Source organism: Stylophora pistillata, chromosome 1 (genome assembly GCF_964205215.1).
Source record: "Stylophora pistillata chromosome 1, jaStyPist1.2, whole genome shotgun sequence".
Lineage (NCBI taxonomy): Eukaryota > Metazoa > Cnidaria > Anthozoa > Scleractinia > Pocilloporidae > Stylophora > Stylophora pistillata.
In genome coordinates this window covers 45,927,016-45,950,797 of record NC_142519.1, presented here as the reverse complement: position 1 = coordinate 45,950,797, position 23,782 = coordinate 45,927,016, and the positions used below count along the sequence as shown (strand labels likewise).

The 23,782-nt window shown below is 39.4% G+C and overlaps 3 protein-coding genes across 9 annotated transcripts; all 3 read left to right on the top strand.

Annotated features, from left to right (window-relative positions):
* The first annotated feature begins 1,195 nt into the window (after positions 1 to 1,195).
* Positions 1,196 to 16,865, top strand: LOC111330313 (arylsulfatase D-like). 7 transcript variants are annotated; one of them, XM_088759453.1, is made up of 10 exons: positions 1,241 to 1,310; positions 2,925 to 2,988; positions 6,993 to 7,158; positions 7,256 to 7,314; positions 8,091 to 8,231; positions 8,932 to 9,140; positions 10,235 to 10,406; positions 11,174 to 11,371; positions 14,210 to 14,279; positions 14,519 to 14,595. In XM_088759453.1, the coding sequence occupies exons 6-9, from the start codon at positions 9,118 to 9,120 to the stop codon at positions 14,213 to 14,215; spliced, it is 399 nt and encodes a 132-aa protein (XP_088615579.1). In that variant the 5' UTR covers positions 1,241 to 1,310; positions 2,925 to 2,988; positions 6,993 to 7,158; positions 7,256 to 7,314; positions 8,091 to 8,231; positions 8,932 to 9,117; the 3' UTR covers positions 14,216 to 14,279; positions 14,519 to 14,595. The 7 variants fall into 7 exon arrangements, with proteins under 7 accessions (XP_088615573.1, XP_088615586.1, XP_088615579.1 ...); XM_088759447.1 differs by lacking the exon at positions 2,925 to 2,988 and having other exon boundaries at positions 1,196 to 1,310; XM_088759460.1 differs by lacking the exon at positions 2,925 to 2,988 and having other exon boundaries at positions 1,196 to 1,310; positions 8,932 to 9,144.
* On the top strand, positions 1,262 to 9,042 carry LOC148742758 (eukaryotic translation initiation factor 3 subunit A-like). Its single transcript, XM_088748330.1, has 5 exons — positions 1,262 to 1,310; positions 5,909 to 6,221; positions 6,993 to 7,158; positions 8,091 to 8,231; positions 8,932 to 9,042. Exons 1-5 carry the CDS (start codon positions 1,262 to 1,264, stop codon positions 9,040 to 9,042), a joined length of 780 nt encoding a protein of 259 aa, XP_088604456.1.
* Positions 16,866 to 18,386: 1,521 nt separating the features above from the next.
* LOC111330336 (steryl-sulfatase) lies at positions 18,387 to 23,578 on the top strand. Its single transcript, XM_088759402.1, has 3 exons — positions 18,387 to 18,808; positions 20,911 to 21,615; positions 22,044 to 23,578. The coding sequence occupies exons 1-3, from the start codon at positions 18,433 to 18,435 to the stop codon at positions 22,691 to 22,693; spliced, it is 1,731 nt and encodes a 576-aa protein (XP_088615528.1). The 5' UTR covers positions 18,387 to 18,432; the 3' UTR covers positions 22,694 to 23,578.
* Positions 23,579 to 23,782: the final 204 nt, after the last annotated feature.

Below are 23,782 nucleotides of genomic sequence, written 5' to 3'. Positions count from 1 at the left end.
TTTTTTTACCTACAGTACAAACATTTTGGTACATTTAATTTGCTCATCGTAGAAATTTACAAACGTATCATTTTTGAAACCCTACTCACCAGAATTTTCTTACCTCAAAAATCCCGAAAATGTAAAGCTACGTTCACACTGTACACATATGAGTAGGGACATAAGATGTTTCGTATTTCCAGTCATCCAAAGCTAGAAGGACAACTTGTAGATAGTTTGGGCTTTCACTTAGCACCTTGACGATTTTAGTGAATTCCCTGTTTGATATACAAAATGTTAAGGGAGTTGCTGCTTGACTTCTTGATAACAGTTTAAACACAGGCACTTTCGAGGAACACAGCGTTCAACCGTCGGCGTACTCTGGTAAAGTTCAAAACAGAATAATAAATCAACGGGATACCCGTACTTGAAAAAGCTTTGCGTTAGAAAAAAAGAGAGTTTCCCTTTTCCCTACTTTTGTTTTCTTTTACAGATTTCTATGAAAGTTTAAATTATTCTTCACTTATTTTGCGGAACAGTGGTAGTTAGTGACGTTTTTCTTTGACGTTTTGCGCGGGAAATTGGCGCATGGACCGCCCAAATTGATCCTCTCGCGCATGCCTGACGTTTGACAGTTGTGTCCTTTGAGGCAGGTAAGGCAGCCGGAAATCGAATTTTTTTCCTCAACCAGTACTTGACCAAAGAGTTTTGTCCAAACCTTTTACCTGAAAATGGCAGAAAGCGCGCTTTGTTAATTTTTGGTCTGATCAAAGCGATTTTTTCAGTCATGCCACAGGACACACCAAGCATTGATTCCAGGGTCCGGGTTGATTTTCTTCCCTGTGCTTGAGACTTTCCCAAGATCTTCAGTGATCATCAATGCATTTTATGTGGGTGAAGAAATGGGATATTGCTCTCGGACGTCCCTTTGTTTCAATCCTTGTTTTATCTTTGTGAAAATTTATTACTTTTTGTGCTTTTTGGGTGATGACCTATGTCACGTAAGTGGAAACACGTGCCTCTGTCGCGAGTGGAGGAATGGGGTATAGCTCTCGGACGTCGCTCTGTTTCAATCCTTTGTTTTTATCTTTATAAAATTTATTACTTTTTGTGCTTTATGGTGAAGTCCTATGTCACGTAAGAGGAACACGCGCCTCTGTCGCGAGTGTTCGCGCGTGCAGGGAACGTGTTTTGAAAACGAGGCAAAATCCAGACCATAACCCAGTTCGCGCCTCTTTGATTCTTGCCTAACGACGTAGGAAAGAGACAGCGTGTTTCAATCATGCCAGGTTACTTTCAGCGACCGGAAAATGCACTTCAAAGAGCGAACGGTAAGAAAGATTTATCGTATATACACCATAACTTTTTCAGGGTTTATCCTCAACCTCTTCGAAAGGCTTTAAAATCGGTTAAAGGGAAATTTTTAGAGAATTATAATCTTTTGTACGGCCGAAGGCTTGGTAAATTTATTCATTTTCATGTTGTAACATCGCCGGTGAAACCATGGGCAAAATCGTCATGATTCATGTCCGTGGTCAACTTATTAAGAACAGGTTTTTTTCTCTTTGTACGGGTTTCTTAACCGTCCCTCGCATATTTTCTGCTTTTAAATCGAACATATACGTGTACTTTAGTGCATGTAATATTGAACACGTGATTTTGCTGGTACCATTATATACTTTGAGGGTCTTACACTTCTTAATATTATCTTTAAGAATTGTTTCATGCTTAGCGTGCGTCTATCGAGTTATGGATGCACGCGGGGAGTTTGGAGAGCACGAGAGAAGCGCAAGAGTTGCTCGAGGCGCAGCCGAGAGCAACTCTAGCTTCTTGAGTGCTCTCCAAACTTCCCAAGAGCATCCATAACTCGATAGACCCACAGCTAAAAGCATGAAACAATTCTTTTATAACATACGAAAACAATTTGAGCGCTGAATGACGTTTTTGTAATGTGTTTGAAATGAAAGTTGCCCGAAAATGTTGGCGTCTCCGATTGTTTTGTTAATTTTGTAATTAAATGGTTTTCGGTAGTAATTACAAATGTAACCAAAAAAAACGTCATCAACAGAGACGTTTACCTTTAAAAGTCGCCACAATCCAATTTGTAGTCTTCTTAGTTCTAGCTGAATGTCTTTCAGCTAAAATTTGCTCCAGCTCCTGTTCTGATAAATTCGGGAAACGGGCCTGTTGTGTTTCGCTTTCGTATAGTGCTTGTTGGCTTGATTACTTGCGGGAAGGTCGAAAGCCAAAGAAAAGTTTGGTTGGCCTTCGATTTACTATTATCACTTTCCGAAACTTTAACTTAAGGAACTCACACGACAGAAATTTTGCAGCTATTTTGAAACTGCAAACGTCATTTTATTGAGCACGGTCGTGCATACATAAAGATTTTGTTCATGTTGACGCAATAGGAATTAGATAGGACCAGCGTGCGTGCTATGTTATAAACATACATATCATATAGACAACTGAATTGCTGCCCACTCCATACAAAAGAGATGGAAATCGCTATGGCAATTGGTTTTATAGATAATGGCATCCAAATTTTATATGGTTTACTTCGTACAAGAGAGAAGTCAAGACCTTTCACTTGGTTTTGACCATGGACTACCAACCCTTTCTGCTCCTTTTTGAAGCTGTTCCAACCTTGGAATTACATCTATTTGTACAGTACTTGTAGCATCGAATTTTCAGAACAAGGAATAAAATTCCTGGCATTTTATCATTTGCAGGGCTGCGTGTTGATTGATCAAGAATTTTTTTCTTGTTTGTTATGGTGCAATTACTCGCTCTTAACCAGCTGTGTTAGTTGCCTGCTCGAAAAGGGTTAAAATTTTGCTCAGAAGCTAAGTTCACCAATTCTAATTACAGTCTTGATTATTAGTAGCTATCTTAATTATTTGTATTTTGGTTTTTGATACTTCTCTTATTGTATTTTATTGCAGATTACATTTTACAGCTTTTATTGTAGTTATCTTAGAGTAAGAGATAATTTATTCCCATTGTAAAGTAAGTCGTATTTCAGCCGGCCTGGGGGCTGCAATGATTTTACTTCCTAATAAAGCTATCTATCTATCTAAATTTGATATAAATATGTGACCGGGCACAGGATTTCATACACTAACGCTTTACCGTTTAACGAAATAATCCATTTACTATCCGTTTATTATCCGTTTAAAATGGATCATCAAAGCATTGAAATGCTTTCTTCATCCGTGTAATGTTTTCGACAAAACATTTGTGACCGGGCACAGGATTTCGTACACTAACGCTTTACCGTTTAACGAATCAATCTGTTTACTATCCGTTTACTATCCGTTTAAAACGGATCATTAAAGCGTTTAAACGCTTTCTTCATCCGTTTAAACGCTTTGCTCATCCGTTTAACGTTTTCGACAAAACATTTAAACGGTTAACCTATCCGTTTAAAATAAAATACATCCGTTTAACGGTTACTTGCATCCGTTTAACGAGGAGAGCGAGATTTGTTTTCATGATTATGCAAATTTATTTCGATTGACGTGTACAGCAAAATTTACAAAATCCGTGGCTATCCAGTTTCTCATCTTTTAATTCCGTCGATTGAAAGGAAACGGAAATTGCTTTATAAAAGCTGTAATTACACATTACTTTACAAAATCGAACGCAAGATGAAACACGAGCGAAAGAAAGTTGAGTTTTGTTACATGCGCATGCAAAATTGTTTCGATTAACCGATGGTGAAATCTACAAAATCAGCGGCATTTCTTAACGTTTTCGCTTGATAGTGCGTTTTCATTTCAGTCAATACGTAGAAGAAACAATGTAGGAACATGAAAAAAAAAAACGACTTTGCTTCTCAACTCTATTTTCTTTCTATCGAGAATGTTCAGTCCACATGGTATGATTGACAGATTCCTTCCTCTGCTTATACAAATTTTCAAACGCATTGCAAGCTCTCCAGGATGAGACTCGCTCTTGGCTCGCTTCACTCGCCAGTGGATAGTTTAATTGCAGGCTAGTAATTTCATTCTACTTAGTTTTCTATCGTTGTCGGTCGAATATTATTAGTATGAAACGTCAGTGTTCCACATGAACAATTCGTATCATTGTTCGCAACGGTTTCTGATCGATATGTGCATGACTTTCCGCCATTCTTTAGCCCTCCTCATTCGTTCAAGGTTTTTGTCCATCCATTTAACGTTTTGAGCTATCCATAAAATATTTTATAGATGCTGTTCAACCGTTTAACGTTTTAAGCCATCCGTTTATTTTTTTTGTCGGCCGTTTAACGGTTTACGGAATCCGTTTTTGGACTTTGCTCTACCGTTTAACGCTTTGGACTATTCGTTTAAACGGACATGCAAACCATTTAAACGCTCTTACTACCCGTTTACTATCCGTTTACAAACCGTTTATTTTTACCCGTTTAACGGAAAAGCGTTAGTGTACGAAATCCTGTGCCTGGTCACATTTAAACGGTTAACCTATCCGTTTAAAAAAAAATCCATCCGTTTAACAGTTACTTGTATCTGTTTAACGTTTTTGAAGAGCAATGGCATAAAACAGTCCCAAGAAGCATCCGTTGAAAATCAATCACGCTTCGATCGAGCTGATGTTACAACTTACTGTTTGCAAATCTCTGGTATGAGAAGGTCTTCGATTAGAAGAATTTTCAATCAGATATTGAGACATGAGAGCTCGCATTACTTTTCGAAAACAGAGTGATATCGTTAAGTAACACGAAAAGAGCGAGATTTGTTTTCGCGCTTATGCAAATTTATTTTGATAGACGTGTACGGCAAAATTATTTACCGAATCGGTTGCTATCGGGTTTCTCATCTTTTATTTCCATCGATTGAAAGGAAACGAAAATGGCTGTATAAAAGCTATAATTACAGATTACTTTACGAAATCGAGCGCTAGGTGAAACATGAGCGAAAGAAAGTTGCATATGCAAAATTGTCTCGATAGTTAACTGACGGTGAAATCTACAAAATCAGCGGCTATTTTTACCTACATATAATCCATTAATTTCTTAATGTTTTTCACTTGATAGTGCAATTTCATTTCGGTCAATACGTAGAAGAAACAATAAAGGAACATGAAAAAAAAAGACTTTGCTTCTCAATTCCAATTTTTCTCTCTGTCGAGAATGTTCAGTCCGCATGGTATGATTGACAGATTGCTTCCTCTGCTTATATTTTAGGCAAATTTTCAAATGCATTGCGAGCTCTCCAGAGCGAGACTCGCTCTCGGCTCGCTTTACTCGCCAGTGGATAGCTTAATTGCAGGCTAGTAATTTAATTTTACTTCGTTTTCTATTGGTGTCAGTCAAATATAATATTAGCATGAAACATCAGTGTTCAGCAAGAACAATTCGTATAATTGTTCGCAACGCTTTCTGTTAGTTATGTGCATGGCTTATCCAGCTGTTTTTTAGCCCTCCTGATCCATTCAAGGTTTTTGTCCATACGTTTAACGTTTTAAGCTATCCATTAATAGATTCTGTTCAACCATTTAACATTTTAAGCCATCAGTTTATTTTTTTTCTCGGCCGTTTAACGGTTTACGGAATCCGTTTTTGAACTTTGCTCTACCGTTTAACGCTTTGGACTATCCGTTTAAATGGATGTGCAAACCATTTAAACACTCTTACTACCCGTTTATTATCCGGTTACAAACCGTTTATTTCCAACCATTTAACGAAAGAGCGTTAGTGTATGAAATCCTGTGCCCGGTCACATATGGTAATGTAGAATATCATTACAACTTAGGAGTTCTGCATTCCTTCTGAAAAGTAATGCTTCTGACTAAAAACATCATTGCGACATGCAGCATTTTGATTGCGAGATAAAAGACAATCCTCAAACAATCATATAGTCCATAAATCCTCTATAATTATCTCAGCAATGATAATATGTACTTTTTTCCAATTACCATCATTTAGAGTTGATTGAAGTTGGAAAGAAAGAGCCAGCTTTGGATACACTGAATGATGTCATTAAAAGCAAAAAGCATTGTACTTGGCAGAATAAGATTCACAAACCTATTTTTTTTAAGTACTTGGAGCTCTGCGTTGATCTCAAACGAAGCCACGTAGCTAAGGAAGGGCTGTATCAGTACAAACTGATCTGCCAGCAAGTCAATATTGCATCCCTTGAGGATGTCATTTGCTACTTTCTCAAGCTTGCTGAAGATCGTGCAGAGACTGCAAGGCAGGAGTCTCGTGAGCAAGTACCAACTGTAGATGATTTGGATCAGTTACAGACACCTTAGACACCTTATTTTAACCTTAGACTTAAACATTTTAGAAAGGATATTTCAATTAGGAGAGTAAATTTCTGAAGAAATTGTCATGTTGCATTAGTGAGGGGCATTGCAAGTTAATTTGGTTTTATCACTGTGTTAATGGAAGGTGTGAATTGGCTACTACAAAGGGATTTTTGAAGTGGTATTTTCGGTGTTTGCCCTTTGTCAGAATAAAATTAATCCAATTTTATTCTTCATCTCAACAAATGGCGGGTGGAACTCTCTACAATGTCCAATTTATGCCACCAACTTAAATTATTGCAATTTGATAAGGGTTAGCATAGTGGGAGAGGTGGTTTATCATTTAACGAGAAGACTCTAATTTCCCATTGACTATTTGTCTAATATTTGTATTAATGATCAAGTATAATACTAGCAGGGAGCACTATATTATATCAAGATAGACCTTAAACAGTTGTCTATGCATGCATTTATTGTGGCTCAATTTTTTTCCTTGACCTTCATCATGTCATGCTCTGTTCAATACATTATCTGATGTTGAAGTATAAAGAATTTAAAATTGAACCAAGGATATGAACTGAACCGCAACATGTGTATGTATGTAAAAGAAGTCAAAATGATAAAATTGTCGTCATCATTTTCCCAAAATAATAATTATATTGATGAGAATGCAAGCCATGGGTATCTACATGTGCAACCCTATTCCTCGCCTTAAGTGTTTGAATTATTGAACTCAATATGTGTTGTCCACTTTGATTCAGCATACTGCTTAGTTTTGTGAGTGGTGAAGACACTCAGGATCATACAGACGGAGTCATGTTGACACCTTGGGTCAAGTTTTTATGGGAAGCTTATTGCAATGTGTTAGAATTGCTGCGACATAATGCACAATTGGAAAAGCTATATATCATGACACAGCCCAACAAGGTAAGAAGAAGCTTAGAACTTTTAACAGCACCTGATTTTGAAGTCATTATTTCCTCTGAGTGATGATGTAATGTTTTATTCTATCTTTCATATTTAGCTTTTAAATTCTGCTTGAAGTACTCCCGTCGCACAGAATTTCGGAAGCTTTGTGACAATGTGAGTGCAGCCATATTTTGTTCTTCCCCTGTATACACAAATATCTTTGTTTTACAAGGTCAAATCAGTACAAGGTCAATGAGGTGAATAAAAATGATATTAATTTTGTCAAATGTAGCTTGGAAAGAAGGCCAGGGACCATAGTTATTTATAACATAATCAAAGTAAAGCGCACGCTCTGATTGGTCAATTTAGCGTCCCCCATTTGCCCATGGGTGTACACTGCTGACGTGAGCAAATGAAAAGACTTTTTCTGCGCACGCTTGTTTTATCTGGTCACATAAGATTTGTTAAATGAAAGGGAACTCTTTAGCTACAATGTATCAATGTTATGTTATAAAACAAATAGTAAACATCACAGCGTACACTATTGAGTTATGGATACACTTGGGAGGTTTGCTAAGCACTCAAGAAGCTAGAGTCGCTCTCGGCTATCGCCTCAAGCGACTCTTGCGCTTCTTTCATGCTTAGCAACCTCCCATGTGCATCCATAACTCAATAGTGTACGCTGTGGTGTTTACCAGTTGTTAAAAGAAGTTTGATCTGGATATTCCAAAAGTCAACCAAATGTGTGTACGTCATTTTTTATTGAAAAATCAGATCATTATTTTTGATATGATGTGATCTACAGTAGATGGAGACTCTGTCATTACACTCATCTTTTCTATTGTGTTGGTTAAATTTTGCAAAGCGTCCACCAAAAAGAAACATTGAAAATCATAATTACTATATGTTACACCTAAGCAGGGATTTTTCTTATCTTCCTCTGTATGCAGCTGAGAAATCATTTGAATAATGCAATCAAGCACCAAGGGCAACCAAACACAGTGAACCTCACCAACCCTGAAACTCTGCAACTTCATCTTGAGACATGCCTGGTCCGGCTAGAAAGCGCCATCAACATGGAGCTTTGGCAGGTTTGTCTGCTGTCAGTTATCAGTTAGACAAGGGTATGGACTTCCTGTGGTCTGTTTCACAAACAGATACCATGTTGCTGTGCCTCTGTTCAGTTATAGATGACAGACACAGTGCTTTCAATAAGGTTTGAAATAGGTGGCTACCTCAGTACAGCACCCATGGGAGAGCAAGTTGAGTGTGGCTTATGCATGGTGACCGGCTTGAGCACGGTGAAATATACCCATTGACTCACAACAGAATACCCACCAGAGCTCTGGTGGGTGCCCGGGTCTTATTGAAAGCATCACAGACAATGTGACAAATACAAGACAATTGGCAGATTGCCAGGCAATTGGCAAATACATGAAGGTTGCATAAAGTAATACTTTAAATAGACCAGAAGCCTTATTTCTTCCTTTTTTTTTTTTTGGTTGATTAAAAATGAGTTATTTATAAAGGAATTGTGGCAGGTTGAATGCAAGTACATAATTATTATACAGCCAGGCTAAGCTCTGCAGAATCCTTGCTTGTTGATACAGCCAGGCTAAACTCTGCAGAATCCTTGCTTGTTGATACTAAATGCATTGAAATACTCCCAAATTTCAATTTTTAAAAGATGTGTATCAATGCATAAACTCCGGAAAAGAATATGAACTCTGCAGATTAATGTCAATTTTAAAGGAAAGTTTTCCTATCTTCTGTTCTTTCCTCAATTTGCAGGAGGTATTCAAAGCAGTTGAAGATGTTTACGGACTCATGCAGCTGTCCAAGAGGCCTCCAAAGCCTCAAGTGATGGCCAATTACTATCAGAAGGTTGCTCTTGTCTTCTGAAAAGCTGAGAATTACTTATTCCATGCATGCACTCTCCATCGATTGTATGTGTTGTCAAAGGAACAGAAACGTACAATGACAACAGAGGAACACCAGAAGTAGGTAAATCTTGGGAACTTTTCTTTGTATGTACAGGGAATCTCACTTTTCCAACTTGCCAAGGAAAAGAATCCTGAAGGGAAAAATTACAGTGTCCTTATGAGAAAGGAAATCAAGGTTTTAGTCATTGAATAATAGAGTAGTTTAGAAGTCAGGTGTATAGTAATTTTATTTCCTTGCAAGGGTGTCATGCTATTCAGTTTTTTCTTTTTTTGCACCTGTTTCAACCCAATTCCACCTTCCCATCTTTTGAGGTGGAGGACTACCTATTTTTGGGTTGCATGTACATCCAGCGAGTTTCTTAATGTACAAGATTTCAGTTCAGATTTGTGCATTTACTGCATCTCTAAACAGTGGTTAAACAGGGTAAAGATGGCAAAGAGTAGGAAATGGCCAGAAATGGCTCATTTAATGCTAAACAGTGCACACAGTTAGTGGAAGAGTTTGTGGAATCCTGAGGCATGTTGTCCAGAAAGGAAAGGCCAGTGCTCCTGGCTAATTCTGTCAGCCTATTGATTTTGAGTTGGCATGTAATCATACTTTTGTTGTCTGTCTTTGTCTTAAGTACATACATTGTAATGGCCACTGAGAAGAGTGTTATTGAAATAGGCCTTTTGCAGCTAGAGATCATGTGCTTGGATACTGCATAGCAATGCCATACTGGAGAGCAAGCACTCCAGTGATCTCAGACAGTATAGAGGTCACAGAGGTCTGCATTCAAACAAAGAATACAGCGGATAACAGGTAAAAAGGTATCCCAATTCGAGAAATACAGTAAGAAGTAATCAACAGCTTCTCCGGAGTGTATCAGCAGCAAAATCACACCAAAATTTGTTTTTCACCGATACACTCCAAGGAATCTGTTGATTAAAACTTACAAGATTTCTCGAATTTTGATACCCTTTAACTTGTTATCCGCTGTATTCTTTGTTTGAATGTAGACCTATGTGATCTCTATTTTGTCTGAGATCACTGGAGTGCTTGCTCTCCAGTATGGCATTGCTATGCGGTATCTAAGCACGTGATCTCTAACTGCAAAAGGCCTATTATACTGATACTTACATGTAGAGAATTTTTCTTTTTTCCTTGTCAGAATGGCAACCAGAGTTGTTCTAGTAACCCTAGCCATTCCAATCCCAGTGTCCCTCGGTGAAACAGAAAGACATCTGGAGTCAGATGAGATTGCACGGGAAAAGTGTCGTCGTTTAGCCAGCCTTCTTGGGCTGCAGACCATCCCCACCAGAGCATCACTTATAAATGACATGGTAGGGTTTGCAGGACTCACAACATTTTAACAACCTGTAAAACATTGTTAAAAGAGACCTGAATTCATGAAAAACTCTTGATGTTGCAAACCATAATTATCTCTTACAGACAGACAAGGATGTGTGAGATTAGATTGAAATTGATAAATGTGGAAATCAGTGCTTCAGTTAGTCCCTTTTTATGTTAAGCAGATGTGACATGGGAGAAGGTTTGCCAAATAGTGGGATTTTATCAGCTTTCTTGTCCAGGGCAGTAGCCAGACTTCAGAACAAGACGAGGCAAGTTTTGGGTCTGGCATGCCTCCCCCAGAAAATTTTGAAATGTAGAGGCTCAGAAATGCTCATTCAAGCATTTTCCGTGGCACTTTTCTTAGAAAAGTCAATCTTGGGCAAGTGTGGAAGTTCACTTTTTTATTGCCGAGCGATACTGGTGCAAAAAAAAAGGAAAAGGCCAAAATCAAGACGAGGCAATTGCCTTGTCTTGCCTCATGCTAGCTACGGCCCTGTTGTCTTAAACCTTGAACTCCCAGAGAGATGAGTTTAACTCTCCCCTCTCGCTGCTTCACATTTTCCTATAAATTAATTGAGAGAATCTGTTAATAGATCAAGAGAAAAACTTCTACCTGATAAGTTTAAGTATTCTCATTCCCTGTTTGCTGGATATTGTACAGATATAATAAGGAGAAATTACATATTAATCACTTCTGAGAGTCTAAGGGTTTTGGTGTACATTTATTAATTAGTTATTTTTCCTTTGATTACTTCAGTTGAAGTTGAACGTCCAGCAGCACATAATGCCACAGTTACAAGACCTGCTCCAGAACCTGGAGAAGGACTTCTCTCCTCTTCAGTTTTGCTCTAGGGTCAATGAATTCTTTGAATTCTTACAGGAGAATGAAGAATTAGAATTGAATCAGTACATTACACCCTTGCAGTATGTTGCCATTGTGCGGCTGCTCAAACAGGTATTGTTGCTGTAAATGGTGCATCTAAACATGTTGCTGCAATGGTTCTTTAGATTTTGGTCCTGTCCTTATCACTGTACATCTACTATTTTTTGGCCAGAATGCTATCTTTATTAGTAATCCCTCTCCGCCAACAAGCAGGGCTTGACACTTATGTAAGCCAACCAGCCACAGACTAGTAGAAATTCAATTGTGGCTAGTGGTTTTTTATTTCCTCAAACTAGTTTGGCTAGTAAACAAACCGACCAACCAGCATGTCTGATTTTGCGACTACCTTACTTCTCAATCGAGTACATGGAAATCCAACCGGAGGTGAAAGACTTACTCAAAGATTCACATAAACTGTACTTCAAGAGTATTTTTCGCTGTTGATGTAGTGACTGCGGAGATAGAGAGAGAGAAAGTTTTAACCCAGGCCCGGTTGTTTGAAAACCTTATGAGGTACTGCAGCTGTGCAATCACAGCACCACAGTGTTTTGATTTAGTAACAAAATGCCAAATATGGGCCAAAACAAGCCAACTGGGAGCAGGCCGTTAACAAGCCAGTTGGCTTGTTAGCCCAATTGGTAGAGCGCTGCACTAGAATCGCAGAGGTCAGTGGTTCGAATCCCGTACAGGCCTGATTTTTTTCAGGTCTGATTTTCGCTATTGCTTAAATAGCGCTATCTACTGCAAGGATCGTGCATCATATGTATCTAATATCGCAGTTCAAAATATATGAACTTCATATATTTCATTGTATCTGAAAAAACAAGGGATTATCTCGCCTTTATGACCAGAAATTCCCACAAAGTTATACTGCCTCGCAAGATTGTATAACTCGTCCTGATAAATGCTGCAGCCAACCACATTGCCCATAGCAACAGATGCCTGCCAAACCGTGAACTGGCAAATATTTTCCCGATGCTCACACTCACCTGGTATGGTTCACTTTGCAAACAGTGCTTTCGAAATGGCAGAGTTCGCTTGTAATACTTTCCCGTTTCAATTTACAATTCCTTTGGCCTCATTAGATCCCTCAGTTCCTCGGCCAGGACCTTGCTTATATCATGGTGATGGTATGCAGAACCCACAGTACCCGCTTTTGAGCACAAATGCTCAACAATTTTTACGCATCCTCTCCATTAATCGAGACATAAGTCACGTCCTCTTAAAGGCATGCCGTCTCCTTTGGAGAAATATGGCAAGAATCAATAGAAGAGAAGCCATTGAAAATGCTTTGTCTCCTGCCATTTTTCAAAGTTGCACACTTTTGCAATCTGAATCTTTTGAGTAAACGGCTTAAATTTCGGCTAAAATTTCATGTAGTGAAAACGGATGTCAAGTTTAACTAGTAAATGTCGGTCTGTAAGCAAACACCTAGAAATAATGTTCATCTAGAAAAGTGATCTAGTGAAAACACACTCGCAGTACCCCTTCTCAGGCTCATTAAATTGTCTTAATTTATTTAGAACAGCACTATTTACTTACCTTAGCTGCAATAGTGCTGATTATGTTGTTTTACAGACTTGTATGTTGGCAACTTGAGAGGGTCTAAATTTGTATCATTCATATTACTAACTAGTGCTTGTTAAAATGGCTAGGAATGGTTATGGAAGCCCATCAACTCTAAAGCTTTAGAAGAATTACTGTTTCTTATCATTCTCATGTTATCTGGAGGTCCACTCTCTGAACCATGATCAAACCTCTATGCAGCTTTGGTATTCCCACAAGACTTGAAAAACATGGTTCCTCAGCATTACCCTTGGTAATGATTGTGGTGGAACAGGGGGAGGGGACGGGGTGATGTGGATGGGGGGTTGAGGCTCAACAGTAGTTAGTGTGAGGAACCAGTTATTAATGCATCGAGCAGTTTCCCTCTTTCACTGTGGATAACATTAAATGTTTGTTAACACCCCAAAATCAGTATGCATATTCTCTGAACTGATTTCTATGCATTTTCTGAGGAGCTAACAAGGAGAATTTGTTTAACAATCAAGAGCTTCTTTACAGCTGTTGTTGGTGATCATTTCCGGGATTCTTGTGACCTTAAAGTTTAATTCAAGAGTGATATTGTTAAGAGAAATTAGATGCTGGTCTCTCTCAAAAGTCAAATGGCTGAGCCAATTTATTTTGAAGTATAATTATTATGTCATATTTAGATGAACCAAGACTATTAAGGTGGCAATAAGACCATGATACACAAACTGATAAGTCTTGCTGTAGCATTAAGTGTCCCAAACTCATCTGCACCTTAAAACTAGTTAAGGAAACACAAATGATATGGCTTTAGTTGGTAGCTCTTGTACTTGTTTCTTTTGCTATGCTCAGTGGACATTTTATTCTCATGGTCTGATATTACAACATTTATGTTTGAAACAAAAACAGCAGATACATTAATAAGAGCCCAGTTTGTAACTTCTTGATCCTTAGGAGTGACCAGCATCTAATTTCTCCTCACTATATTGTCCCTGGATCACACATTAAGGTCAGGAGAATAAGAAAAATGATCACCAACTAAAGAAACTCTTGATTGTTGCAAATTCTCAGCCCCTGAGAAAATGTAGGGAGAGCATTGGGGATCTCGAATATGTATGCTGATGTTAGGGTGTAAAATCTTGGTAGCTGTTAAGTTTCCCACATCCTTTGCCTTTTTTACCCATAAAAATAGCCACGTTTGACAAAGTTTGGCTTTCTAATATTATTAAAATAGGATTCTTAGAGAAATCTTCATTTTTGTTGTGAGTAATTTATTTACTAACTCGTAACAGTAATGAGCCAAATTTCATGTGCTTCATTTATAATTTTTTTTTTAAATGATTTGATCATGTTAACAAATTGCACTTTCTGTTTTGTCAGGTATGATTGGAAAATGGCATCTGGGGCTGCATTCCTCAACAAGCTCTGATTTCCACTACCACCCTCTAAGGCAAGGTTTTCACTATTATTATGGTCTGCCTCTTACCAACTTGAGAGACCGTGGGCTGGGAAGTTTTGTTATAGAGCTTATCATCCCAGGATTCAGACCCACAAATATCCTAATTGCAGCAGCAATTATTGGAGTAACATTGCACATCTGCTATCTAAACAGCTTGATAAGCAAGTCAGTATTTTTGGCCTTACTGACAATAACTGTTTTTATTAATATTTGTTTCGCATTTTCTGCAGGCTTCATCATATTCTCTGGATTTGACTGCTTTCTAATGAAGAACTTTGAAGTTGTAGAGCAACCCATTGTTGTGGAAAATCTAACAGCACGGTTTACCAATGAAGCCGTGGACTTTATCCGCAAGAACAAAGACAACCCCTTCCTCCTGTTTGTATCCTTTGCCAAAGTGCATACTGCTTTGTTTACCACAAAGCCATTTGCCGACCACAGTGTTCACGGTCGCTATGGTGACAATGTAGAGGAAATGGATTGGAGCATTGGTCAGATCATGGCTTCTGTAGAGAAACTAGGTTTGAGAGAAAACACTTTTGTGTATTTCAAATCTGATAATGGACCTCATTTAGAAGAAATAAGTCCATCTGGGGAGTACCATGGTGGATGGAAGGGTATTTACAAAGGAGGTAGGTGAAAAAATAATTTGAGAATGAACAGGTATCTGTTGTGTTTTAATGTTAGCCTTGATTTGAATTTTAGTCACACCTAAATACCTCAAGCTTAAACAGTTTCGCCTACCATGGCAAGAAGAAAAAATTTTAGCAACTAAATTTACAACACTGACAAGTCACCAATGAGGGGACAAATGCCAAGTGGTCATATAGCATTGTTGTTATGTTCTATTACTTAGTGTTTATAGTCACCCCTAAGAGTTACTAACATCTAAGTTAACTCCTTACACTTTAACATCAGTATGCATATTCTCCATACTGTTCTTCATACATTTCCTACAAGCTGACAAGGAGAATTCACTTATCAATCACAACTTTCTTTAGCTTTTGATCACTTTCATTGTTCTTAAGACTTTAATGTTTGATTCAGGAGCGATGCTGTAAGGAGAAATTAGATGCTGGTCACTCCAAGGTGTTAAAAGGGTTAAAACAAATGTATCCTAACATAATATTAGTATAATTTCAGAGCTGAGCAAAGAGTTCCAGCAATCTGATTGGTCAAGCGGTTCCTTATATGACGCTATATAAACCGCTCCACGCGGTTTATATAAAATGTTAATAAATATTACTAAAATGTTATGATTTTAGAAATTTCTCTGTTGTTCAGCTCTGAAATTATACTAAAACAATCATTTGCCTCAGGTTCGGTAAATATTGTAGAATAATCCCCTGAACTTCATCACAATTGATCTGTAAGCGTGCATGGAAATATGGTAACATCAAGGATAGCATATCCATCAGCAATGTAATTTTAACCAGGGATAAACAGTTGTGGCAGAAAGTCACACATGTAAACCCGCATTGTTTGGTGGATCTCCTTCCGAGCAAACGTGCACTTCCTTTACGCCAGCGTGGTCATGATTATACATTGCAGTGTGTTCGCACAGAGCGTTTTAAGCGCTGTTTTATAAATAGGTCTCTTTTTAATTTTAGTTAGTTTAATGTTTGTAGAGATCCGTTGTAAACTTGCACGTATGTCTGCAAGTGTTTAGTTTGATGTATGATAATAAAGATCTCATCATCATCATCATCTCGGGAATTATCCGACAATATTCATCTCGCTTTCGACGAATAATTGTTAAATATAACTTTTTGCTTATGAAAGTATTTGTGTATTGCCAAATGCATGCATTTCAATTGGTTTTACTCATTTTCACCTTTATTTTTGATCCTTGAAATTTTGGAAAGGGAAAGGACAGTGTTGGGATGGTGGTGTGCGGATGCCCACGATAGCATCATGGCCAGGTCACATTCCAGCTGGGATCTCAATTAATCAGCTCACCAGCTCTATGGACTTATTCCCCACAGTTGCTAAACTGACTGGTGGAGATCTTCCACAGGACAGAGTTATTGATGGAAGAGATCTCTTACCACTATTGACGAACCAGACACAGGAATCTTCTCACGAATTTGTCTTCCATTATTGTGGGAATCTGGTCCATGCTGTTCGTTATCGTCCAAAGGACAGTGACACTGTGTGGAAGGCACACTTTATGACGGCTAAATGGATTGAGGAAACCGAAATGTGTAGCGGGCATGGTATTTGTGGATGCCATGGACATCTTGTTCAGCTCCAAAATCCACCTCTTCTCTATGATATGACGCATGACCCAGCAGAGAGTTCACCGCTTGCTTCAGACAGTCCAGATTACATGGGGGTCATGGCAAAAATTTACCCGGCTTTGAAGACACACATGACAGGAATTCATAATGTCCCCGCTCAGCTGGGTTATAAAAAAAATAGATTTTACCCAACATTACAAATGTGTTGTAATTTTCCTTTTTGTAGTTGTAAAGAGGCAGACAGGCAACTGCAACATTTTCCTGAAAACGTGTGAAGTTTTATTGCTATCAAGATTTTAATTTTAAGTGAATAAATCTATCTGCATGGTTGCGTTTATTTTCATGTGTTGCGTGTCTTGGTTATCGATGGCATGTAATGATTTCGCTGAAGTACTTCGACTATCGGTAGCTCGGTAATCTGGTTATATCAACTGAGTTGAAATTGTAAATTGGCCACCGTAACGGGTTAAAAAGCTGACTGATGTTTCGAGCGTTAGCCCTGCGTCATTCGCTCTGACGAAGGGCTAACGCTCGAAACGTCAGTTTTTTAACTCGTTACGGTGGCCAATTTAAAATTTCAACTCAGTTGAAATTACCTTGTTGCCCCCATCGAGGCAGCACCACAGTTTCTTTAGAAACTTTCAGCCTTTGTTGATTTGTCGGTAACTCGATTTATCTAAAGTTCGTGTTATGGAAAAATCGTGTCATCGGGAATCCGTGTTATGGTAAAATCGTGCCATCGGAAGCTCGTGTTACTGAAAATTCGTGTTATCGAGAGTTCGCTTTATCGGAAGTTCGGGCTGTGATCCGAAGTTCGTGTTATCAGATATTCGTGTAATCGCGAGTATGTGTAATCAGCTGTTCGTGTTTTCTACTTTTCGGGAGTCGAGAACAAACTACGAAATTTAATATTTTTTTGCCCACGAGATTTACATGTCAATCGTATTTTTATTTAAGAGAAGAATAAAGACCTGTCAAGTGGAAATGAATCATTTTCAGGAGGGATTTGATAAGCAGTAAAAGTCTAATGAAGATGCAATGCATAAACGAACCCCTAAAATCCCTCTTGTTTTCTTTTCTTTTTTCCTTGTACATTTCTGACATTGACAATTCGTAAAAAATAGAAGACTTTGGCCTTTTTAAGAAAGGAAGGGAAATTTCTCAAGACTTTTTCTAGATATTTATACTTTATTTCCAAATAAAAATTACCGGTTCTGTTGGGGTAAGACTTTTCAAACCTCATAAAAAGTTAGTTATCACTGTAAAAACCCCATTATAAAGCCTGAACAGGAGTTTAGGTTCCTGGCCCGACGAAGGTCTGCATTTACCATTCAGTTGTTCCTTGGTAAAGTCCAGAAGGAGGCACTGGGATTTCCAGTTTTTGCAATTTTTAGATGGGTATTTCGGGTTTCGTGCCAAAAAAACTTCGATTTTTCGGTTTTGGTATTCGGTTCTTGTCAATTTCGTATTTGGTATCCCCTGCGGTTTTCGGTTTTTCCTTATTTGGGTTCCGGTTTCTCTGCGCTGATCTCGAATAGCCGTGAAACCTGTATGCTCTACTTGTCACCATTGCATTAGATCAGAAGCTTACGAACCAGTTCAGGGTTTTCAGCCTCTCATCGGATCGTTTACGGCTTTGATAACGGGGATGTGAAAATTGATCAGTTTTCATGGTTTTGCTTGCGGTTTTCGATTTTGATCGAATTTTTTTGCCATTGTGCGGTTTTTATAGATGATGTTTTTTTTTTTTCCTTCGATTCTGCGGTTTTTAATTAAAAGGACCCCGATGCCCCCCTCGTCTAGGTAGGGTCCTCATGTGGTTTTATAATCCAGGTGCTAAGCATATCGAGTCGACGCGATTCGTTGACCGAACACGACAGACCCCACGGGACCACGGAATCAAGATGTGGCAGAAATGGTTCACTTCTCTAGTCCCACTTATGATGTTAGGCGTCGCATCCGCCAAGCCAAACATTGTTATATTTGTTGTGGATGACCTCGGTATCTCAGATCTCGGCTGTTTTGGCAATGACACGATTAAAACTCCGAACATCGATCGGTTGGCTGAACAGGGAGCTCGTCTGCAACATGATGTCACGCCAGATGCAATCTGCACACCAAACAGGGCGGCACTGCTAACAGGAAGATATCCCATTCGATCAGGACTTGCTTCGGATGAAGGTCAAGACCGAGTCTTCCTTCACACGGCAGCATCTGGCGGTCTGCCCCAAAATGAAACCACATTTGCGGAGATTGCATCGGCCGCTGGTTACAAAACAGGTTGGTGTGGTTTGTGTCATGTGATTGGATTACACTATTTTTTTTTCTTCCATAAATTTTAACTTTTATTTGTTTCAAGCGTGTTGTGATCGGTGTTTGTCGTCTTGGTAATAAGAAATGTTTGAGTTGTATTTTTACAGAAATTTATTGAAGTTATTAAGAAAATTGTACCAAGGTTTCGGGACAGGCATGTAACGCCATCCATCCCTTTTTTTCGATGGTGGGCGTGAGGGATGTAAAATAAGCTCAAATTTAGAAGCACTTTCCGACCAGCAGAATTTTTGCAGTAAACCAATTTCTTAGTCGAAGTTAGATTTGAAAACGGGAGGGCTAAAAAGGATCAAGACGATAGTCACGAGTCTTTCACATGCTGGAACTCAAGGGGCGTGCATGAATCCCTTGAGGAATGGATCTCACCTCTCACTAATCACGCAGTGTTATGTTATTGAAGGAACTTTGAACATGCACTTGTGTTTAGTTTTCCTTGTCGCACGAATCGGTTTCATAATCCATTCTTAAATGGAATTTTATTTTATGCTGCATAAATGCAAATTTTTGGGAAGTTGGTCTTCCCGACTACGCTAACTTGGGTCCAACACTGTGCAAAGGTAAACAAACCAAAAACCTCCCGAAAGACGTCACATTGTTCACAGAGTTCCTGTTGATTGACCGATGAAACATACTATTAGAACATAGCTAGCTGAGTCGCGCAATAAAATTCATTATACGTAAGCGTGCTCAAAACCCGATAGTGCACGCTGATAGCGTCAGCAAATCCGACTTCGCCAGAAATTTTTTTTTTTTCGCGCGAGCGGCCATTGTTAGCGTAGAGAAAAATAATATATTTCGCGACAATAATGGATACAAACAGAAATTCGGCCTACTAGTTCGCAAACGAAGACAATGTTTCGACCTTTTCCCATGGGCTAGAGTTCTTAAACGAGGCAGAAAAAGAGAAAAACAAAGGAAACGGACACTCGGCATCAGCGCCTTCACGATTCACTTCAACTGATATTGTTGTCCGTTTTTCGCGTCGGATTTGATGCAAAATTCCACCGGCTATGTTCTAAAACAATTGGTTCATGCTTTCAGCTGTGCACTGTCGAGTTATGGAGCACGTGGGAAGTTTGGAGAGCACTCAAGAAGCTAGAGTTGCCCTCGGCTATCGCCTCGGGCAACTCTTACGCTTCTTTCGTGCTCTCCAAACTTCCCGCGTGCTCCCTAACTCGATAGTGCACGCTAAAGCATGAACCAATCGTTAATTGTGTTACGCGTCTATTGAAATCCCATCCGTCATTCTTCGCAGCTATCGTTTGATCTTGTCACGCAACTCTCTCGGAACAGGAGTGGGGGGGGGGGAGGGGAGGAGCGTCTTGCAAGACGAGACAAAACAATGGGTGAAATGGAGATTACTACTTGTCAAGACAATGCCAGTTGAGGTAACCTTTTCAAAGAGGCCCTCCGTACCCTTTTTGTCTATTACCTCAAGTGGTAAGCCCGCAGTAATTACTATTTGCGGTTTTCTTTCGTTCAGATTTAAAAATGCGTAGCGTGGTTGCATGTTTGACTATAAGTCATCACGATCGAGCTTTGCTGAAAAGGGAATACTGTACCACAGGGGACTCACACAGGAGGTGTGATCGTCAACGATTAGATAATGAACGCCCTTAGTCGGCTATCATACGCACTATCGTTTAAAAGTGAGGATTTTCGCAAGTTTAAAAGTTGGACAATTTTTAAAGATTTGGCGGTAGAATCTCGCATTTAATCGACGTCTTTTCCCTCAAATTTAAAAAAGAAACATATATATATATATATATAACTGCAGACAGAACTGTTTCGGCCTTCTGGGCCTCATCAGTGCAGTGCTGATGCAAGGATGGGGGAGAACCGAGAGGTTCACCCCAAACGACCCAACATTTGAGGTATCGTCTAAGCCATGCCAGAGTTCTCAAACTAGAATAAACTAGTGAGCATGTGCAGTTGCAACAGCAATGACTCATCCTAGGTACAGTGCTCAATTTGGACATGAAAGCAAAGCTTTGTATGCCAAAGAGCTATATCGTTCCATCATTTAAATTTCATTTTTTCTGTTTTGACAGGTATTGTGGGAAAATGGCATTTAGGACTCCACAAGTCTTCAAAAACCGATTTCCACTTCCACCCTTTAAAGCAGGGTTTTGATTTTTTCTATGGCCTGCCTCTCACTAACTTACGTACCTGTGAGCCTGGCCAATATCTCATAAACATTGTTTACCCAGCCCTGAAGCCGTTCAATGTTCTTGCTTCTGGGGTAGCCATTGGAGTAACACTTTACATCCTTTACCTAGCTGGCGTGCTTAACAAGATTGCCTTCCTGTCCTTGCTGACTCTTGTTATTTTGATCACCTCTGCACAGGCTGGTTGGCTTTCAATACTCTCCAGATTAACGTGTATTGTTTTGAAAAACTATGAACTTGTGGAGCAACCGGTACTTTTAGAAAATTTGACAGCAAGGTTTATAGATGAAGCAGTGGATTTTATCCACAAGAACAAGGACAGCCCCTTTCTGCTGTACATGTCGTTTGCCAAGGTTCACACCGCTTTGTTTACTACCAAGCCGTTTGTCAATCACAGCGTTCATGGGCGTTATGGAGATAATGTAGAGGAAATGGACTGGGGCGTGGGTCAAGTCATGACGGCTGTGGAGGAACTGGGACTGAGGGAGAACACATTTGTGTATTTTACATCAGACAATGGTCCGTACATTGAAGAAATAAGTGACGCGGGTGAATATCATGGTGGGTGGAGCGGAATCTACAGGGGAGGTGAGAGGACATGGGAACTAGGTGCAATTTCTTTCTCACAACTGGGACGGGATCACACGAGATCACTTTATCTTCTTATAGGTTGTGTGTTACAATGGTGCGAATAAGGAAGGAAGCGTACACATAAACAAATTATGAAAAGTTTTCAAAGATGATAGGATGACATTTTTCGTCACGCATGCTGGGAGGAGTGCGGGGCTACTCTGCACTTTCATATTGGCTTTAGTTATTCAATTGGGAGGGGGGAAATGGTTAGTTTTGGGGGAAAAAAGCGTCGAAAAGGAGAGAAACATTGGTGAAGTAGCCTCCGTTTGTATTTGACTATCAGAAGTTGATGTTTTATTCAAGAGTGCGTAACATATTTAGGTGTATCATTCCAGCTGCACACAGCGTTATTAAGGACTGATAATATTTTTTGTTTTCTTTAGGCAAAGGACAGTGTTGGGATGGTGGCGTTAGAATGCCCACAATAGCATCATGGCCGGGTCACATTCCAGCTGGGATCTCAATTGATCAGCTCACCAGTTCTATGGACTTATTCCCCACAGTTGTTAAACTGACTGGTGGAGATCTTCCACAGGACAGAGTTATTGACGGAAAAGATCTCTTACCACTAATGACGAACAAGACACAGGAATCCTCTCACGAATTTGTCTTCCATTATTGTGGAAATCTAGTCCATGCCGTTCGCTATCATCCAAAGAACAGTGCCACTGTGTGGAAGGCACACTTTATGACGGCCAAATGGAGCGAGGGAACTGAAAGCTGCCGTGGAAGAGGTATCTGTTGGTGTCATGGAGATTTTGTGAAAGTCCATGATCCTCCTCTGCTTTTTGACGTAACAGATGACCCAGCGGAAAGCTCCCCCATTGCTCCCAATAGTCCAGAGTATAAAGAAGCTATGAAATACATTCCCCCTGCACTTACACAGCATAAAGACAGCATTGAGAGCGTCCCTGAGCAACTGGTGTGGTCGAAGAATCGTGTCCATCCTTCGTTGCAGATGTGCTGTAATTTTCCTTATTGTACCTGTGAAGAAACCGATAAAAAGCTTAAACATTATCCTAAGGATGTGTGAAGCAGATGAAAACACTGTTTGAGTTTGATGATAAGGAAAAGAGAAGGAAAGAAAAACTGATTTCGACTGCGGTTCAAAATGTCAAACAATGAAACGTTTGCAGGGGTGGGGCATCAGAAGCCATACGAGCTATGTAAGATGAAATGTCACTGGACGGGGATTAAATGATTTATTTGGTGGTATTAGTATTCCTTGATGAGGGTCTTCCTCACTGTTTCCCGGGGTTGCACAACCTGGAAAACACAGATTGGTTTTAGGACCACTTGCATCAACGAAACAAATACTTATCATTCCCTCTAGGTCCTTTCAGACATGCGATGTTTAAAAATGAAAGTGATTATTGTTGTTGTTTTTTCGCAGACGATCCAGGTGATTAAGCAATTCTCAATTGAATGTTGAAGGTAATTCGAGGCTGCTCTGTGATTGGTCCAAAAAAAAACTCGTGCCACTCTCTCAGCCAACCAGATGTTTTCCCTCGTTTAAAGCAGTTTGCTTATTTTTACTGTGAATTCTCATAGGCTAATGACAGTGTAAACCTCTGTTTTGATTGGTCGCTGGGATTACTGTGGTTTTGGTGCGGGAATCAGAGCGCCTGAAACAAACTACAAATTCTCACACCCAGGTTCCTTCCCTGGGAAGGGTGAAGAGCGGGTTCTACACGAGGGCACTCAACGCATAATTTACATTGACCGAAAAAGAAAAACAGTAAGAAAAAGCGGTATTAGTTTAAGCTTTGAATACACACTGCTTCAGTAATTATAAGCAGGAGTATGAGAGGAGCTGACCGTGATGGCATGTTTACACGAGGTCTAACCCAACCAGTGGGTTTCAAGCTTTCTCAATAAAAGGGTTGATTGAATCAAATAAATGTCCTTTCACTTCTAACTTTCAGCCTTCTTGACTCTGTTCGCAAAAATAAATGTTCAGATTGGACTGTTAAGGAAGCGGTTTGTTAAACAGTGGCTAACTTTTGGACACATATTTTATCAGCTTGAAATGTTCACCTTCAAGTATCCTGATCACTCATGTTTCACTTACAGGCAATGAAAGTGTTGTTTTACCTTTTCGTACTCGTGCGATTTTATTCGC

Coding starts and splice junctions, on each gene's coding strand:
- LOC148742758 (XM_088748330.1), top strand. CDS start 1,262: ATGCCAGGTTACTTTCAGCGACCGGAAAATGCACTTCAAAGAGCGAAC. Junction 1,311..5,908: donor TGCACTTCAAAGAGCGAACG/GTAAGAAAGATT, acceptor ACCATCATTTAG/AGTTGATTGAAGTTGGAAAG. Junction 6,222..6,992: donor ACTGTAGATGATTTGGATCA/GTTACAGACACC, acceptor ACTTTGATTCAG/CATACTGCTTAGTTTTGTGA.
- LOC111330336 (XM_088759402.1), top strand. CDS start 18,433: ATGTGGCAGAAATGGTTCACTTCTCTAGTCCCACTTATGATGTTAGGC. Junction 18,809..20,910: donor GGCCGCTGGTTACAAAACAG/GTTGGTGTGGTT, acceptor CTGTTTTGACAG/GTATTGTGGGAAAATGGCAT. Junction 21,616..22,043: donor GAGCGGAATCTACAGGGGAG/GTGAGAGGACAT, acceptor TGTTTTCTTTAG/GCAAAGGACAGTGTTGGGAT.
- LOC111330313 (XM_088759429.1), top strand. CDS start 14,212: ATGATTGGAAAATGGCATCTGGGGCTGCATTCCTCAACAAGCTCTGAT. Junction 14,921..16,153: donor GAAGGGTATTTACAAAGGAG/GTAGGTGAAAAA, acceptor AATTTTGGAAAG/GGAAAGGACAGTGTTGGGAT.